A 19,214-nucleotide genomic window follows, 5' to 3' on the forward strand; every position below is an offset into this window, starting at 1 on the left:
TGCCGAATGTAATAAATATGTTGTTGAAATGTAACAACATGTAGTTGCCGTGGCGTAACCATGTAAGTAAAGTTCATTTTTTTTAACTTTCTTATTTGTTACACAATTTTAATAAGCAATGTCTCTTAAATCACTGAATCTTGTAGAAGATTAATTGATTAATCGGATAAAATTATAGTTTTAGCGCGGAGACTGCTAAATAGCCAGTATAATCAAATAGAACATCAAAATCGAGGAATACGACCTTAGTCTTAGGTATATTTTTAAAGTGAGATGGTATATTTTGACCTTTTTGATAGTTCCCCTGGAAACTCGGGCTGTGAAAACATCGATGGTGGAAATAGTATAGGTATCCCAGATTAACCTAGTAACAATAAATATATTTGAATATGAAACTAGTTCCCCATCTGTATTATTAACGCAGTAGGAACGGCAGTTAAAGTGTTACACCCGACCACACTTTTTACTAAGCATTATATAGTTTGAATTATAAGAAAATGCAACACCTTGCATGCCCTCATCAACAACCATCGATATCAACACCGAACATACCCTTTTCAAGAAAATATCGACAGCCAATGCGGATTCATCGTCGTGCGACGATCCGATTCGCTGTAGCGATTAAATACCAGACATTTTTCTGCCGCGGACAACGTTGTGTCGAACCCGCGTCGGTCTTCGATTTAATTAATGGGCAAATCGGAAGAATTAACCAAAGTAAATAAAAACATAAAGTAACTGGTACCCAAGTGAAGAGGTTTCGGTGTGCTTAATGCTAGAATCCAATAAATATTCTAATATCGAGTGCGTCTTACTCTCGGAAATGAATCCAGAGAGCGTGTGAGCATAAAATCTCGGCAATAACAAAAATCATACATATGCTTGTGGTTATGATTGAAATGTACCTAAGAATGGATCTTAGGCGCTTGATAAATGAACAAGTTGATTGTTTAGTGCAAAACTAAAGCTACAACATTCTCGAAACAAACAAATAGCAACAAATATCGTCAAATCGGAAATTCATTCTCGTTACGTTCAGTGTTGTTTTTAATGAGTGTGGCTGCGTTTGTGTGTGTGTATGTATGTGGATGCCGCCACCGCAATTGAAGAAAAATACACCAATACCAAGGCAGTGAATAAAAATACATCATAGCTGTGTGTGTCGGTGAGCAGCGGTGACGTCGCAGCCAGCAGGCAGTCGGGGGCAGCGCGCAACGCCAGCGTCAGCATCGAACGTGTTTAAGTGACGAATAAACAACCGAAGAATCACATCGCGCTAAAGCAGGAGATAGACAAACAGAACGGTACAGACAGTTGAACATTTGTACATTTCTTTCACACATACACCGACCCGACCCACTCGTATGCATATGCATACCCCGACGTAATAGTTGCCGCCGCAGACATTAAGGCTCTGCTCTGCCCTGTCTATCCCACTCGCGCTCTTGTTTACACAAACGCCCACATCCCGACACCATCGCAATCACCCGCAACCTCCAACCCCCCGTTGCGCTTATATTGTGAATAGGTAAGTAAATGCCGCAGTCCCGCTGCCTAATTAAGTTAGAAATTCACTTTTGCCAAACTTAAGTCTTTTTCCCTCTCTATGTGGCAGTCTCCTCTGCCCATATTCTGGTTTCCTAACTTTTTAACGATCATCTATGATTCTGCTTCTATGCCTGTACCAACTCCTCAGGCACCCAGCGGTGTGGTATGGCTGGACGCATGCAAAAGATGAATGATAGATAGATACACACATGCAGGCACACGGCCATGCCAGATGATAAATGGCGCGCTATATTAGATGATTTATTTCTTGAGCTTCCCCAAAGCCCGCGCCGTAGTTCATTGTGCCTCGGGTACGAAAATGGTTACCTCTCCTTATCCTCTTATCCCCCGCTTTGATGTTAATCTGCTGTATCTCTCGTGCGGAGATTTGTTTCGTTGATTCTGAGCCCCCGAGACCCGAACAAAAGAATTCTGACATTAGTAGTCTCAAAATAGGAGACTAAATTCCAACAATCTATGAAAGAATTAGAACTGCCTGAACGTTGGGTACTTCGTATTGACTAAAATGGTGGTAAATTTATTTTCCATTGATCGTTTCGGTTCGGCCATTCGCTCAGCAAATCCCGTGCTGAGTCAACAACTATTTCCTCAATTCTTATTGACTAGCTTTTAGTTAATTTTTGCCTTGATTTTCGCTGGAACTAATCGCAAAACCATAAGCATTATTTCCATTGATTTTAATAACTTTCCAGAAAATCATTTTCGCCCTCTCTCTCCTCCACTATTTTCGCCGTGTGCCAGTTATTCGTCCGCCTCTCTCTCCTTCAGTCTTTGGTCTTTGGGTTTTTTTTGCTGTTTTTCTGTTTTCTAATTAGTTATAATTACACTTAATGCAATTTAGTTATGAGGTTCTGTTTCTGGGGTCCCCCATCCGTACATTCGTGAGTGAGCCTCAGCCTCAGTCCCAGTCCCAGCCCCAGCCCCGATGTTCGTGCCGTTTCCATTTTTGCATTTATACATTTAACATTGATGGGGGATTTTATGATTAGTGCAAAAGTTTTTTCCTGCCACTGCCGCTGCTGCCTCTCGATGCATTTGACTGGGCTTTCAGTTACAAGGGAACCCAGAGGGAACGCGAGGAAGGAAAGGGAACGGGGACGGGGAGAAAGCCCCTTCAGACAGCAGGCGTTGAATGCATTTTGTAGTTGTACAATTTTACTCGTGGCCGATAAGTGAGTCCCGGTTGCATGTACTTATTTTTTCTCAGAAAACCATTCATTTTTGTGTAAAAAGCTACTTATGTGTGGGTAACTAATACTCTATCCATACCAACGTAAAAAGTAGCTTTTATTTTGGGTTGCAGCTAATTTCAAACAAACTTAAATTCTGGGGAAGATTTGAAGGTTTTCCCTTAGCTGAAAGGGTTTCCAAAAGGTGCTGCAAAAATGGTTCCAGAGCTACGATTGTATTTACCTGAGCATATAATAAATTATGCCTTGCTTCAAGGTGTGAATTCTAGCTAAATTCAGTATCACTCCACATCATATGCATATGAGCATGGGCTTGGGCCTGGGCCTCGCCTGCCATTTCAGACTAAGCAAGGAGATCATATCAGGTGGTGGTCTCATAAATAAATGCATTTAATGCTTCGTTGGTCGCTGAGTGCGGGGATGGTGTCTGTTGGCTGGTGCTGGTGCTTTGCTGCAATTGCTGCAGATGGCCAGAGGTACATTGTACATACCTCCCTTTTGCAATGAACCAAACCAAACCAAACCGAACCGAACCAAACTTGACCATGGCATGTCCCTTGTCTCACGAAGCCATCTTCCAATGATGGAGTCGCAGCTCTAAAGAAGCAGTAACAGCAGCTCCTCATCATTAGCAATTTGAAATGCATTCAAAGAGGGATGTAGTGGGGTGGGGGGCAATGCGGAGATCGGGAGATGTGCTCGGCCGGGACTGCGAGCGAGTGTATCCAATTATTTCAGCATTTTATGGCGTAAATTTCCTTAAACCCAACCACTTTTCAGCTGAAACGAATCGCGCAAACTGAAGAACGGCAACAAAATAACGTATGCAGGCAGGTCCCCCACACCCCGGACACCACCTAAAAAGGAGATGTGTACGAAGAGGGGCGGGGAGCAGCTCCACAGCAGCAACAAATCTTAAAAAGGCATCAAGATTATTGCACAGAAAAATTCTTTTCTTCACACCTCGGCCAGACAGCCCAACGTCTGCGTTTCGGAAAGGTCTCTGCAGCTGTGGCTGTGGATGGGAATGGGGATGGGACTGTGGAGTTGGGGCTTGAAAAAGAATGAAGGAAACGAAACGAAACCCAAACTCGAAGAATTAAATGCGACTTCAAAGAAAGAGGCACAGAAAAGCGGGCACACGGGCACAAGAAATATGGTCAAAACGAAGCTATGATGCGAGGGTCGTGGCGAGGGTCGGGGGCTGATCCCAGGCCCATGGCTCAGGCCCGGGCTCGGGCCGACACCACCACCAACAATGGACATCATGTGCAACAACAATAAAAACCAATTTAAGCCGACGACCAAGCAACGTCTTGTGAAGTGTGTGGATCGTCGAGTGTGGAGTGTGGAGGAATCCTCTGTAGGCTTGCCTTCTTGTCGGCTTTCGTTTAAGCGAGACTCTTGGGCTGACGTCCCGAACCAACAACAACAGCAACAAAACGAAGGCATACACACAATCGGTTTCAGAAATCAGATTCGGTTCGAAGTTGAATAGTTTTTTGTTGTTGAGAATTATGTACACATACATATATGTATGTACACATGTATGTTTGCATGTATGTATTCATCTACAATATATTGTATGTATGGCTGCATGTGCATGCGGGATATCTTTGTCGCTCCTCAATCTATGGCTGACATTGTGGATCTGTGCCTGTGTGTTGATGTTGTTTTGTAACTTTGGTTTAGGGTTTGTTTTTGGGTTTCCCGTGATCTAGCTAAATCAATCCCACAAGATATACAAATGTCCCAGTTCATTTGTGGAACAAAAAAGGGTCTTTTGGTGATATTCAAACATGGAACTAGATTTAATTCCTTAGAGATGTCAAAGATTAGATGTCATGTATCCCAAAATGGTTGTCTTTTATATTTTCGACTGGATGTAACATTTTTGCATTTACACGTTTCATCCATTTTCATTCACAAAACAAAACATTGTTCCATCTGCAATGTGTTCTGTAGAAATCCCATAAACTCATATTACAATGGCAGGGTATTTGTGCATTCAGAAAGTCAAACCCGGAGAGAATTAATGTTCCCATTATTACTAATCCGCAACTACTTTTCACCTTCGCAACACACACAAACACACACCCACATGGGAGAGAGAGGGAAGCAAGAATCGCCAAAAGAATAGAAGCAAAAATAAAACCCGAAACAAAACGAACCCAATTCGAGAGAAAGACCTTCCGTGGCCTCGGCAAATGCAAGAAACAGATGCGATGCTCTCCCTTCTAACACGCACACAAACACACATTTTCATACATATATTTGACCGATCATATCCAGCAGCAGCAGCAGCAGCAGCCGCCAATAACAATGCAAGTGAAATCCCAGAATCTCTTTTTTGTTGCCTTATTCTTTTGGTTCTGTTCCTCTCATTCCATTTGCTGCTTCCCCGTCTTTGGAAAACGAAGCCCAATCCAGTTTTCTGTTGTTGTTTTTCTGTTCCCAGCCAGCGCAGATCTTGAGTTGATTTCGTTTTGGCTTTGGCTGCATTTTGTTCCTGGAGTTTTTCAGAATTTCGTGCTGTGCTGCTCTGCTGGCTGACGCTGTTGTTGCCTTTTGTATTTTTATTTTTTCTTCACACCTTCGAAAAGACAGCCACACTGAAATTTCAACGTGGGGCTGCAAATTCAATTCAATTCCCCATGGCGTAGACCCAAGGAAGGAAAGGAGTGTGGGAGAGTGTGGAGCACAGAGCAGACCAGAAGCAGGTCGGGCCTGGCCCGCCGGCCTCTTCTCTTCCTCTGTGCATAGCCGGTTTTTGGTGTTGGTGTCGCGCTTGGTTTTCTCACTTGGGTCGCGGAAGAGGCCAGCTCTGGCCTTTTGTATGCGCTGCTGCGTTGCTGCATTGCCGTAGGGATTGGGGGGAACCTCTGCGGCTGCGACTGACAGCCACATAGCCCTGCGTTCTTTATTGTTTTGTTTTTCTTGCTTCAGCTATACCTCGTACTCTTGGTTTGGGAGGTTATATTGTATTCGTGTGGATGCAGGTTATAGAACCAAAAGGTTCTTTCTTGATCAAGAAGTATGTATGTGTGAAATACATATTTTCTCTCTAAGACAATTATTATAATAGTTACCCATCTCCATTGAAATTAATGTAATCTGTTCTTACGTGGACAGAATCTGTTTAGTGGGTATTTCAATGTCGCAACAGTTTACTCCTCTTCTGTTCTGTCTTGATTTTTTTCTGTGCAAGTCTCTTCTTTAGCAGGATCGTTTTATTTCTTTTATTCTCTCGTTTCGTTAAAATCTCTTGACAGTCGGCGGCTCAGCGTGCGCATTTTTCTTTCCTTCTCGCCTGATTTTTATATTATTTTGTTGTTGTTGAATGGAATACAATTTGACATGCTTGAGATTTTCTTGAGAGCACAAAAAATCGAAAATTATTGCCGCTGCAGATTAATTTTTGAATGCCACTCCGAGCTCCGTTTACTCTCCTCCTCCTCCTTCGGCATTTTTCTCTTTTATCTGATACTCTCTGATGCCAAAATATATGAGCAGCTTAACTTTTAGGGATTACAAACTGCCGTTTCTTGGTTCAAGGTGAGACGCACCGCAGAGTTTCGGTCATTGCTGTTAGTCGTACGACTCTGCCGTGGCCAGGAAGCCTATCGACACTATCTGGAATAAATATATGTGGTGCATACTGTCGCGAGTCGAGTCCAACAAACACTCACAAATTTTGTGTATAAGGGGGAGTGGGTTTATCATCTGCCTGATAACAGACATTTTGGAATTGTGTGGGTAAACATATGACTGAAGCAAAATATAATTGTGCAAGTCTGTCATTCAGGTGATATCACTCCTGAGCCAACACCTTTTCCTTTTACTAACTTTGGGGCCCTTGTCGAACAGGCCGCCACATAGGCTAGTTGAAGCAGATTTTACAAAGTAGGCGGAATCAAAAACTTCTTCTCTGCCGATAAAACCAAAAATATATTTGAAGCCTAAGTTACCTGATGCCCTGAGGGTGCATGGGCTTGGAATGCCCCCTCGGCCATGTGCAGGTGCTCCTTTTTTGCTGTGACCTCCTGCTGCTGCTCCGACAACATAGACAAGCTACTATAGCGTTACTTTCTCTTTTCTGCATACAATAAGTAATGTCTTCAATATCATACTTCATGTTTGAGACAGTGGCAGGATGGTACGAGATCAGCTGTGCGAGCTGCTGCCAAAAATTTCAAGTCAACTTCAACGAAATTTAATGTAAACAAAAATTTAGAACTGGAAAACTAAATGTAAATAAATGTATTTGCATCGTTTCCAATGAGCTCTATCAACTCTCCCTTTCCCCCAGGAATGAGCAATTATCAAACAGTATTCCCAGGTAAAGTGGATAAAAAATATCTCATGCGTTGGTTTTCTCGGCTCGTGGGGTGCACCTGACTGCAGAGCACACCACACCCGAATAGATAGGGGGGACAGGATATTTGGCATATGATATCACACGTTCCATTCTAATCAGAAGAACGCAAGCGGCCGCAACAACAACAACAACATAAGAGGTTGTTGCGCTTTATTTATTCTTTATTTATGCGCCTTAGACCAATCAAGCAAATCGGTTTATCATCGCAGCGATAAAAAAGACGTTAATTTATTGTACAACAAACATCGACATATGTATGGAACCAGAACAAGAAGAAAAGAACAATGATAACAAATGGTTGCTAATTGCCAAAAACTTGAAGCATATATCTAGAAATACCTAATTTGAACAACTGTTAGTGTCTGCTCATAGTACATTTTGGTATCCACTTGTATCTCTGCTCTTTAAAGAGCACTCAAATGTGAAACGTAGAAATAACTATCCCAGAAATTGCAAGAGTGATGGAGAGTCAAGTCGAGTCTCATTGCTGGGTTTGTTCGCTCTCCCTGTCTCCCAATAAACCGTTATTATCGTGCGCGCACAGTGGAGCGAGAGAGGGAGAGAGGAGAAAACGAACAAAGACCACAATTATAAACTCTTTTTAGTTATTTAATTAGCAGGCCCTGGCTGAGCCAGCGGCAGCCACCAGACCCACACACGTACGGACAGACGTACGTAGAGACGTCTCTCGTATCTAGAGTGGAAAATTAATGGCTACAAAATTAAATTTATTTTTGCAAAAAGAGCAACAAAAACAATGGACCTGGGCTGGCAGACAGAATGGCAGGCCCCATAGTGCCTCCTATATGTGTGTGCGATTGTGTATGAGTGTGAAATTTATGTTGCTATTTGCGTCGTTGTGACTGCGCTGCCAACTGCGCTGCCACTTATCATGGGGGTTCTTGTTGTTGCTGGTGCTGGCACGTTACCTAATTAGTTGCCGCAGACAGCGCGACGTTTTTACCTTTTATGTATGTGGTTGTTGTTGCCAGCACACACACGTACACAGTCGTACGCGCGGCAGCTTTGACGTAATACATTACGACAACAGGCAGCGTCGACTGCACGCGGTTTCCGTTCTCGGGCCCACGCAAATTATATTAAACCAAAGGTAAGGCAGTCAGAGCGATCGCAGCGAATAAGAGAGATCAAGCAAAATAATGTTTCTCTAGAGAGGACTGCCTTACCTTGTGTTCAATATACCTTAGGGCCCACGCAAATTCGCCTGCCTTCTAACTGCACACCAGCACAGGTATAGCGACAGCGTGACAGAGAAACGGGAAAAGGGAAGAGAGGCATATGCAGATACGAGTACCACGCGACAAATCGCTGCTCCGAAAGCGACTTCTTCTTCATCTTGCTTCTGCATTGGGCAGTGGTTGCCTTCAAGTCTTGGACAGTAGGACTTGAATGTAAATCTAGGAGAAACCTTTAGTATAATATTTGCTGTAGTTAAGTCATTTTTCCATTCGCAAAAGAATGACACCAGCTGTCCTTCTTCATTTATTTTCCCTTATGTCGAATGACCCCCAAATAAGTGGTTGAGAATTTACACATCAATCCACTGTGGCAGCATCGCAGCGGTTGCAGCTGCTCAGCCATCCAATCTCCCTCCAACCCCAGACTCACCTCAGCTGGGTCCGACCGCCCACTGCCCAGAGCTTTGGCTTTTTTGTATTCACTCTTTTTCCTGCATCCTATTTTTTGTACGCCCCAACAACAAAGCAGCGAGAGATGAAAAAACACTTGAGCAAATGCAACAGTCGGCATCTTATTCACAAAAATATTGTGTATATTTTTATTCGTTTGGCAAAGGTAATAAACAACGAAAATAGGAAAAACAACGTGCAAGAGACTGAAAAAGCATTTGGGCAAATGAAAACGTTCATATTCACAAAAAAAGAAAACCGAAAGCAACACAATGACACACACAGATGTGTGGCGATGGAGACGCAGACGGACACGAATAAAAGCGGTGGGCGGCAGCACAACGGGAAAAACAAAGCAGAAAAGGCATCAGCACGAAATTACCAATTTAAATGTTAAAATCCAAATCGACAGACAGAGACACGAGCAGCTAAAAATTAAGTCAAATAAAAATGCAGCCAAAGCATTTAGTGAAGTCAAATGCTAAAAAAGAAAAATGTACAGACACACACAAACACACATGGGATGCGATAATTATATAAACAACAAAAACTGATTGTCGATTGTCTCTCTGCCTAGCTCTCTCACTCTGGCTGTCTGCTACTCCCCCCACATGAAAAATCATGTCGTTCTTGTTTGGCTCGGGCTAATGATCATTAGAAGATACATTCATACACACGATCATGAATATGTAGGTGTGCCTTTGGATTTTTGTGTGGATAGCATAAGCATAAACGTATGTGTAGATATAGCTGTATCTCTCTCTTGCCGTTTCCACGAGCTGTTGGTTGACCATTGTACACATACACATCCACGAATATATCAATGGATGGTATTATCATATCATCAACAACAAACGGACAGGCGACAACATCGACATTTTGTCGTTTTTATAAGACACAATACTCGGGGCTCGGGGCCGTGCGTTATCTAATAAATTGTGAGGGAGTTGACAACATAAAAAAAACCCAAATCTGCATTTTGTCGTAAATTTTTGGTGTTGTCTGTAGCTGTCCGAAAATGAGTTCAGAGTGAAAGCCCAGCCCCCGACTCTGCTATGGTCCAGCGTGGGTTTTTCCCTTTAGATCTCCGTTAGAGACGTTTTTTTTGTGTGTAAAAAGCACTTGGGGATTTATCAATATGCGAATTAATCGATGGGGGAAGATTATGGATGCAAATGGATTCAAAATGGTGGCACATTTTGTGGGCAGAGGAAATTAGCGCTCGCTGCTGATTGGTGTGTGAAAATTGATCCAAAGATCGAAAGATATCCGAAAGATAGTGATTTAATGGCCCGCATAATGCTTTGGCTGTTCGGCCTTCCACAATGGGGGAGTGATCGATAGGTGCGAAATGCCATCGCATCGTCTGCTTCGGAGGATGATCGATAGCTAAGCCTAAGGAGGTCGCCAGGCTTAACCATTTCAGTAGTGGAAAGTTTGGTCATTTCCCTGTGAAAGACACTTGCACATCCAACTAATTACCTTGAACGATCTGAACAAACACCAATAAATTTAAACATTTCCCTCTGTAGATACCGCGATCGACAGAGACAGTGCAATCCTATTGATTAGATAATTGCATGGCTTGTTTGTTATGTGCGGAGTATCTAGTACTAGGGCCATCGAGGGAAAACACTATAAAATGTACAAAATGTAGAACAGAACTTCTTGGAACCGAGACAATCTTTTGATAGTTGGCGCTCGCGTACAGCTTTTATTTGGAATTGGAATCGAGGCCAGTACACGAGTACCATGATCGACCCGATCGACAATCTGAAACTAATCAAAACCTCTTCACTTTGGACACTTGAAAGTTTTTTCTAGCCAGGAACTCTCATGCTTACATACATAATTATGTACACGTATATGTACTAGCATATACGGACGTACTCTATATATAGACAGAGCGAGAAACCGACATGGAGCTGTGAGAAATGCGCGGAAAGTTTCTTGTCGTGAAAACTCTTTGAAGAAAAATGTTTTAAACTGAAGTGAGCGGCGGCTGCGGTGGCTGCTGCGGGCACTTTTTATTTGATTTCATTACGCTATGCTTTTTGTTGCTCCTGCTTGTTTGCTTGCTACTAAATTTGGTTGTCTGGGCATTTTTACGCGTTTGTACATTTGTGTGTGCAACGGCAAGACCATTTTTAGTAGCCCCGTCTATATAGGTACGTACATGTGTACACACGTTCTGTCTGCGCTGTGTTTGTGGTAATTGCTAAGTATTTTCTCTACCTCTTCTCGTTTTTGCAACCGACACCGCTGCCGCAGCTGCCCTTTTTGGTGGGTGTCTGGGGATAATGCCCGTTTGGCTGTGGGAAAATGTAAACTTGGGTTCCATTCCTCCCCACAGAAGAAGGTGATAGCGCGACTAACAAACTGCGCAGCATCCATCCATCCATCTAAATATTCAGCTGCAATATTCATTATCTCTTCCGACGTACTGTCACCGAAATTTAGTGAGCTTTGGACTCGCCTCCACCTCCGACCCGGCCCGAGACCGAGACCATTGCTCTGAAAAAATACTTTCTGCACACGCTGCACAATTCTGGAACGAGATGAAGATATTACTTTTGTGAATGCCTCTACGAGCGATGATGAGGATGATGATGATGATTCTGCTGATGCTGCTTCGAGGTTTTGCTGTTTTCGTAGCGCTTTTTTGTTGTTTTGTTTTTGTATTTTTTGTTGCAATATAAAAATCGTTGGCTCGGCGCGTTTTTCGCACCCAACATCCGGTCGTATTTTATTTTAATGAGTATGAATTCTGTGCTCTCCGGCCCAGACATTCACTCTCTATACAATTAATATTTCTATGTGTATGGAGAATGCAAAAGTATATCCATATACTAAAGAGAGACAGTCAGAGATAGGGGAGAGCGGAGAGGAGACCTTGCACCATTTAACTTTCTGTTATTTATTTTTAATTGACGCTCTCTTTTCTTTCTCCTTGCAGCGACGGCGACATCATGCGTGGGATCATTCGGCAGCACTCGGAGAACCGAGGACGCTTCGCAACACTAGTCCACGCCAGCGTCGCCGAGTGACAGCCTCATTAATAACGGCTCTTTGAATGTGGCCAAACATTTGGAAATTGACGAATTTAATAAAAGCAACAACAAAATGCACGTTTCGGCCATAAAGAATGGCGGCGAACAACAGCGGGAGAATTGGAGCAGATTTGATAACAATGCCACCAGCAGTGGCCGGGGCAGTGGCAGTGGGAAGCTCATATTGTCAGGCCTCGCTTCGCTGCTGCTGGGCACCAAGTGGCGTCGACGCCGCAGACGGCGTAAACACAACGACAACGACAATGCCAGCGACGACGCTGAAGTAGAAACGGCAACAGCAACAAAGAATCGCAATAATGATAATTGCAATTTTTCTACAACCAATGATTTCAATAAAATCAATAAATTGCTGCTAATTACGTACATTCTACTGATAACAGCTTGTACAATTTGTCAAAGCTCCGCACAGGCGCCGCCATCGTCGTCGGCATCAGCATCGGCGTTGGGGCTGCCGTCGGCAGCATCCGCTGATGGAATGGGCGCGGCATCGCCGTTGAGTGCCTTCCTAAAGTCGGGCGGTGCCTCCTACAATAACAAGTTGCCGCAGCAACAGCTCTTTGCCATGCTGGCCAAGAATGCGGCTGGCGCTGGAGCGGGAGGAGGCGGCTTCACCAATCCAAGCCTAGCCTCGGCCCGCCAGCACTTCATGTCGTTGCACGAGGACGAGTCCGACGGGGACGTCGACATGGATGATGACGATCTGGCCGCTCTGCATGTCCCACTGGCCGCATCGGCGACATCTCCACAGCAGGTCTCCTCAATACAATCCGCTTCGCTGGAGACAAACGGATTCGTGGCCGACGATGGCGGTCAGTACGAGCAGGCGGAGAAGGCGCTGGCAGCCGCCGCGGCAGCGTCCAATGCGAACCACAACAACATCAACTGCCCCAAAGAGTGCAAGTGCCTGAATATCCTGTTCGACTGCGACAAGCTGCATCTGGAGAGGGTGCCCGTCCTGCCCAACTATGTGCAGACTCTGTAAGCATTTATTATCTAAGCCACACAAATGGGGGATGAAAAGGCAAAGCACCCAAAGCACAACCCTCGCCACAGAATTTGTTCCCATTTTACATAGTTTTTTGTTTGGGGGTTGCGATTTTATCGTCGCGCTTTTAATCAATTTAATGCATGGCAAAATTATGCGAACGCTATTCCCGTACTCCCTCACTGAACGTTTCTTATCTGCTGCCACGCATCGATAATTATGGCGTAATTGAAGTGCATTCGTCAAGCCGGGGATTTCGCAAAAACTGCAATCAAATTATTTCAATCTCTCATTTGCCTCTCTCTCTCGCTCTCTCTCTCTCTCTTTCTCTCTCCTCGCACACAGGCATCTGGCGAACAACAAGCTGAACGACACGACTGTGCTGGAGATACGCAATCTGTCGAATTTGGTGAAGGTGTAAGTAGGATATACTCTGCACTCATTGAAGGATCTAACCAACTAACCTTTATCACTCTCTCAGCACACTGAAACGCAACTTGCTGGAGGTAATACCAAAGTTCACGGGGCTGACTGGACTCAAGCACTTGATATTGGCAAACAATCGCATACGCAGCATCTCCAGCGAGGCTCTGGCTGTGCTGCCCATGCTCAAGACTCTGGATCTGTCCCGGAATCAATTGCACAGCATCGAGGCCAACTCATTTCCCAAGTCCACGCGTCTGGCCCACTTGTGAGTGTCGTATCCAAGGCGAACTGATTTGTATCCCTGCCAACAGTCAGTCCATAACTAATTTCCTTTACCCCTGCAGAATACTCAACTGGAATGAGATAGCCAATGTGGATGAGCACTCGTTTGCGGCATTGAACAACCTGACGGACCTGGAGCTGAACAACAATCGCTTGAGCAGCCTGCCGGTGGGCGTGTTCAAGAATCTCAGCCGTTTAAAGAAGCTGTAAGCTGTTGCTGCTGATGATCCATTAAGATTTTCCTTGAGATTATAACGATTTGCTGTTCGTATTTTGCAGAGCTTTGAGCTACAATCATCTGGAGATCAACTGGTCTACGTTTCGGGGTCTTTTGTCGCTGCAGAGGCTTCAGCTGAAGTCAAACCAAATCCGATCTCTGCAAGACGGCGTCTTCTATGTCATGCGGAACATCGAGAGCATCGAGCTGGATCACAATCAAATCAGTTCGCTCTCCCGCCAGGGCCTGTTCAACCTGACGAAGCTGCACCACCTCTCGCTGTCAAACAACTCCATTTCCCGCATCGAGCTGGACACCTGGGAGTTTACACAGTCGCTGGAGTCGCTCGATCTCTCCCACAACTCCATCAGCGAGTTCAAGCCGCAGCACTTGGACTGTCTGCAGCGCTTGAAGCAGCTCAATTTGGCCCACAACAAGCTGCAGTATTTGCAGGAGAACACCTTCGATTGCGTGAAGAATCTGGAAGAATTGAATCTGCGTCGCAATCGTCTGTCCTGGATCATTGAGGATCAGAGTGCCGCCGCGCCGTTTAAAGCTCTGCGCAAGCTACGACGTCTCGATCTGCACGGCAATAATCTGAAGCAAATCAGTGGCAAAGCTCTCAGTGGCCTCAACAACCTCGAGCTGCTGAACCTCGGCTCGAATGCGCTTGCCAGCATCCAGCCAAATGCCTTCGAGCACATGCTCCGACTGCAGAAGCTGATCTTCAAGTCCCTGAACTTCATATGCGACTGCGAACTCATCTGGTTCCGCCAGTGGCTGCAGAGTCACTTTGCCATGCAGTCCGCCCAGTTGCTGGGCAACGTGGTCTGTGGCTATCCGGAGCATCTGCTGGATCGTCAACTGAACACGCTGACCAATGCGGAGCTTGTGTGTGGTGAGTTAACCCCCAGAGCCGCTGTCTCTTAGCTGAATCAACTAATCTAAAACTGAAATTCCCTTAGCTGACTCCCCTAAGCCAAAGCTCGAACAGGAGCCGGACAATATGCTGGCCGTGAAGGGTGCCAACATCACACTGGAATGCATTGCCAGCTCTCCCACAGCCGCCTCACTGGCAGCCGCCGATGAGCTGAAGATCAAGTGGCGGCACGACAATCAGCACATTCAGGAACGTCCAGCGGCGCTGCACGATGGAGCCAGCACGGAGACACAAATTCGGCACGATCAGAGCACCAATCAGACCTCCATCTATGGATATCTACGGCTGACAAATGTGACCTACGAGAGCGCTGGACGCTTTCAGTGTGTCGTCTCGAATGCCTTTGGGACGACATATGCGCAAAAGTTCAAGATTTCCATAGGAAGTAAGAATCGAATACATTTCTCTAACAGCAATCCTCTAAATGATTCTCTCTGTGTCCAGTTCATCCCAGTTTCCTGCACGTGCCCTCCAACCTGACACTGGATGCTGGCGAAACGGCCAGACTTGTGTGCTCCGCCAGCGGCGATCCCATGCCGGAGATAGCGCTGCAAAAGTTTGGAGCCAGCGATTTCCCAGCGGCCACTGAGCGGCGCCTGCAAGTGATACGCGAGGAGAACGCTTTCCTCATAACCAACGCCAAGCCCAGCGACTCGGGCATCTACACGTGCACGGCGGAGAGCGCTGCTGGCGAGATCAAAGTGAACGCCACGCTGATGGTGAATGGTAAGTGTGGCAAAGGCTCTCTGTGCCTGGGGCTCGTAGTGATTTTCCTTTTCCCATTTCCTAGACAAACCACAGCCCAGCATTCCACTGGTGCACCAGGAGGTGGTTGTGGGTCGCACCTGTGTGCTCGAGTGCCTCAGTGAGGCGGCGAACGCAGACCTGGAGCTGGAGCATCCCCATCGCGAATGGTTCAAGGAGAACAAGCCGATCCACATCTCACCCACAACGCCGGACGGAGAGCGCTACTACTTTACGAGCAGCAAGGAGCTGCTCGTGATTCTGAACGCCCAATCGAACGATGCGGGACACTATCGCTGCGAGATTACGGACAATTCGCGCACTCTGACGCTGCAGTCGGAGCTGGTGGTGGTCAAGGAGAACCTCAACTGGGATGTGCTGCTGATGGGCATTGTTCTGCTGACTGTGACCTGCGTCCTGGTCGACTGCTGCATCATTTGGTGCACCCTGCGCTACCAGAAGCGAAAGTTTCTGCTCAGCCTTGCTGCCGAACGGCTGGCAGCACGCACCCACGCCAGCCAACACTCGACTCTGGACAAGGATCAAACCCATTTGACCACCTTGAATCGCACCATGCTGCGGCCCCACCAGTCCCAACTGGTCCTAGATGGCATTCCCTCCCAGCAGCAGCAGCTGCAGCTGCCGCAACTGCGGCCACGCAGTCTGGCAGATTTGGGTTGCGGCGATGGACAGGGCGGTGCGCACAGTCGTCTTATTGTGACCACAACGCCTTCGTATGAGCAACGCTGCCTGGAGCAGGGTCTGACGCTCAGCTATCTGCAGCAAACCGACTTGGAGGCACAGCAGGATCATCTGTCCAGCAAGGATTCGGGCACGGGCTCAGATGCGGCAGTCAAGCGCAGTCTGGAGGATTTCGTTGTGGCCATGAGCAGCAGGCACAAGAACCCGCCGCACACAGACGACGAGGAGGATGCAGAGGGAGACAACGATCTGCAATATGCTCCCACACGAGCTCTGGGCATCTCAGAGTACGACGACATGGAGCTGTTCGAGCTGAACCATTCGGCGGCCGAGCAGCAGCATTTCCTGCAAAACAACAATCATAACTACGACGGGGGCGGTGGTGCAAGGGCAGTTGAAGGTGCAAACGGTGGTGTGGCTGGAGCAGCACCCAAAGTGCTGCCACGCAAGTGCAGCGCTGGGGCTGGTGCAGGGGTGAGTGGCAGTGCCGCCAGCAGCTACAATGCCATTCAGCAGGCCACCACGGTGGACATCTAGGAGAAGGCTAAACCAAATGAAGAAAGCAGGAAAAACTATACCAAAAAATACAAGTGGCTGCCCCACCGCAACCCAAGCACCCCCAAAGCCCACTTCCCCCTTCCCAAAATGAACAAAGACTGTTTAAGCCGTAATTTGTAATGTGTAAAATCCCACAGTCTCCACTCCCATGGAGGAGCGAGAGAGAACAAGTGAGAGTGAGAGGAGAGAGGAGGCCTTATCTATTGCCTATGCTATTGATTGCTATGCGCCAAGCTACGCTATGTACGACAGCTAGAGAAACATACCAGTGTCTTCGTAATTTATGAAAATGAATCATCCAAATGGATTTAACTATACTTATAACCCCTCCACCCCTCAACCCCCTTAATCGAGAATCATCTGTATAGAGAGACAGCAGCCGTATCGTAGGACATACCCATCGTGTATTTTATAATTTTGTTTCGCTTGTGATATTATTTTTTATTTTTGATTGCCCGAGTTTTAAGCGTAACATAACACACCCACACCCACACACACATCCATTTCCCTGACTCTGTATATATCACATACATAATACATAGTTCTATTAGCTCTAACTCTAAACCATAATTAGTTCGATAAGTTCTTTATGCCCACACCTTTATGGTGTGTGCACCATTGAAGAATATTTTTTGATAATGGATAATCATCTGTCTACTCGTAATATTTGTTGCAGAAATTTGAAATTTATTTGCCTTATGAATGGAATGGCCTTGACGAAATCATTGATTTGAAATTGAATTAAAATTGAAGTCAAATGTTAATTAAACGATGCATTCAACGATTCAAAGTATATAAAACATACATACAAAATACTATTATTGTTATATACATTTCACACGAGTTTCAAGCGACAACAGGGCGGAGACTCTGCATGGATCTGCAGATGCGTAGGTAGTCAGTAGTTGGTTTGTGTAAATGCTGTGTCAAGTGGAGTCCTCCTCTGAGCTACCGCTGTAGGCTGCTAGCAGGGATAGACCCGCTGCTGGCGCTGTGGTCTTTGGAGCTGCAACTGGATCTGGAATTTCCGTTGTGATGGCTGCTGCTTTTGCAATCTCCGTTGCTGTGGCTGCTGCTTTTGGTTTGACAAGCACCAAGGGTGTGGCTGCTGCTGCTTTTGGCTTGACCAGCACCAAAGGTGCTTTACGTTTCACCAATGACTGAGGTTGAGCGGTTGATGCTTTGCTCGTGGACGCGGCTACAGGTAGAGCACCAATGGGTTTAGCCAGTTTAGCTGGCGGAGGAGCTGGCAATGGGTCCGCTGCCTCCTCTTTGATATCTTCAATAATTTCCTCGGCTACTCTTCGATTGCCGCCCTCGGGCTTGCTTTTAAAGTTGACAGATCTGAAAGGGAACACGTTATAGAGTCTCCTTGGGAAAGTTTAGGCGTGGCAGCACTCACTTGATAAACTCTTCATCCTCACGCTCTTCGCGCTCCAAACGTTCCCGCTCCGTTTCCCCTGTGTTATATTGCTGCAGCATTGTGGTGTAGTCCACCGTTTGCTGGCGTCGGTTCAGGTCGCGCAGCTCCTCGAGGCTCTCCAACATTTCGATTTCATTGCGCGACTGCTCTGTTCGATTCTCGAGCATTTTCATGGGATTATTTGCCTCCTCCTCGCGTTCCTCCTGCTGCTCGCGTCGTGCCTGCTCCTCGGCCAGCTTGAGGGCCATGAAATTGCGCGTGGCCCCCGCCTCGATCTCGTAGTCGGTGTTCTGTGGATCCGTTTTGAATGAGATCTCCTGCAGGCAGCGGGTGCACTTGATGTAGAACCTGTAGATGCGTATGCCCAGGTACGTCTCGTTCTCCACATCCTCCTTGCGCGCATTGAACTTCTTGCCCTTGTAGATGTACTCGCCGCAGGTCACGCATCGCATATTAAACGGGGCCATCAGTCGTACGGTGTATTGACGGTTTTTGGCCAATTTCATCCGCGGAATCTTCGACGGATCGAAGTCCGGGGGATAGTATTTCTGCAATGCATTAACGTGATTAGTCGTGAGCTTAGCACCGTTTCCTACATGTGTTTTAGACTTACATTTAGAACTTTTCGCTCAGACATTTTGCTAGAATAAGACCGACTTGTAAATAAAAATGTTTAATTATTTGTATAGTTGCAACCAGTGTGACCGAGCCTCACGACCCTAAAAAATATACCGTACTATTTTCATTTTCAAAATATACCGTAAATCTTAAATAAGTTTCCTCGATTATAATATTATAATTAAAATTGCCAGCTGGTTAGGACTCTCGGCACTAAAATTATAATTTTATCCGATTTACGCTTGTAAATAAAAATGTTAAATTATTTTTGTATTTTCACAATCAGCTGTTTCGGCCAAGCGACAGTACTGTAAAACGTTCACTGTGTGCAATTGACAATACGCTTGTCTCGCTCTACCTTCGGCCGCCAACGGTTTATTATAAGCACGAGTTCGAAAATGGAATTGTACGTATATTTTCCATTTATTATCATTTTACATGCATTGGTTTTTGCTTTAGATG

The 19,214-nt window shown here is 45.8% G+C and overlaps 2 protein-coding genes across 4 annotated transcripts; one reads left to right on the plus strand and one right to left on the minus strand.

The window, feature by feature from the left end:
• Nucleotides 1-634: 634 nt before the first annotated feature.
• On the plus strand, nt 635-17,480 carry LOC117578572 (leucine-rich repeats and immunoglobulin-like domains protein 1). Its single transcript, XM_034264150.1, has 9 exons — nt 635-1,528; nt 11,743-12,835; nt 13,188-13,259; nt 13,324-13,533; nt 13,613-13,756; nt 13,830-14,665; nt 14,733-15,092; nt 15,152-15,433; nt 15,498-17,480. The coding sequence occupies exons 2-9, from the start codon at nt 11,910-11,912 to the stop codon at nt 16,688-16,690; spliced, it is 4,023 nt and encodes a 1,340-aa protein (XP_034120041.1). The 5' UTR covers nt 635-1,528; nt 11,743-11,909; the 3' UTR covers nt 16,691-17,480.
• On the minus strand, nt 17,389-18,902 carry LOC117578573 (splicing factor YJU2). Of its 3 annotated transcripts, none has more exons than XM_034264154.1 (4): nt 18,748-18,902; nt 18,114-18,682; nt 17,816-18,055; nt 17,389-17,722 (listed from the first exon to the last, which is right to left on the minus strand). In XM_034264154.1, exons 1-4 carry the CDS (start codon nt 18,769-18,771, stop codon nt 17,638-17,640), a joined length of 918 nt encoding a protein of 305 aa, XP_034120045.1. In that variant the 5' UTR covers nt 18,772-18,902; the 3' UTR covers nt 17,389-17,637. The 3 variants fall into 3 exon arrangements, with proteins under 3 accessions (XP_034120045.1, XP_034120044.1, XP_034120043.1); XM_034264153.1 differs by having other exon boundaries at nt 17,753-18,055; XM_034264152.1 differs by having other exon boundaries at nt 17,389-18,055.
• Between the last annotated feature and the right edge of the window lie 312 nt (nt 18,903-19,214).

The sequence above is a fragment of the Drosophila guanche genome, unplaced genomic scaffold (genome assembly GCF_900245975.1).
Source record: "Drosophila guanche unplaced genomic scaffold, DGUA_6, whole genome shotgun sequence".
Taxonomy (NCBI): Eukaryota; Metazoa; Arthropoda; class Insecta; order Diptera; family Drosophilidae; genus Drosophila; species Drosophila guanche.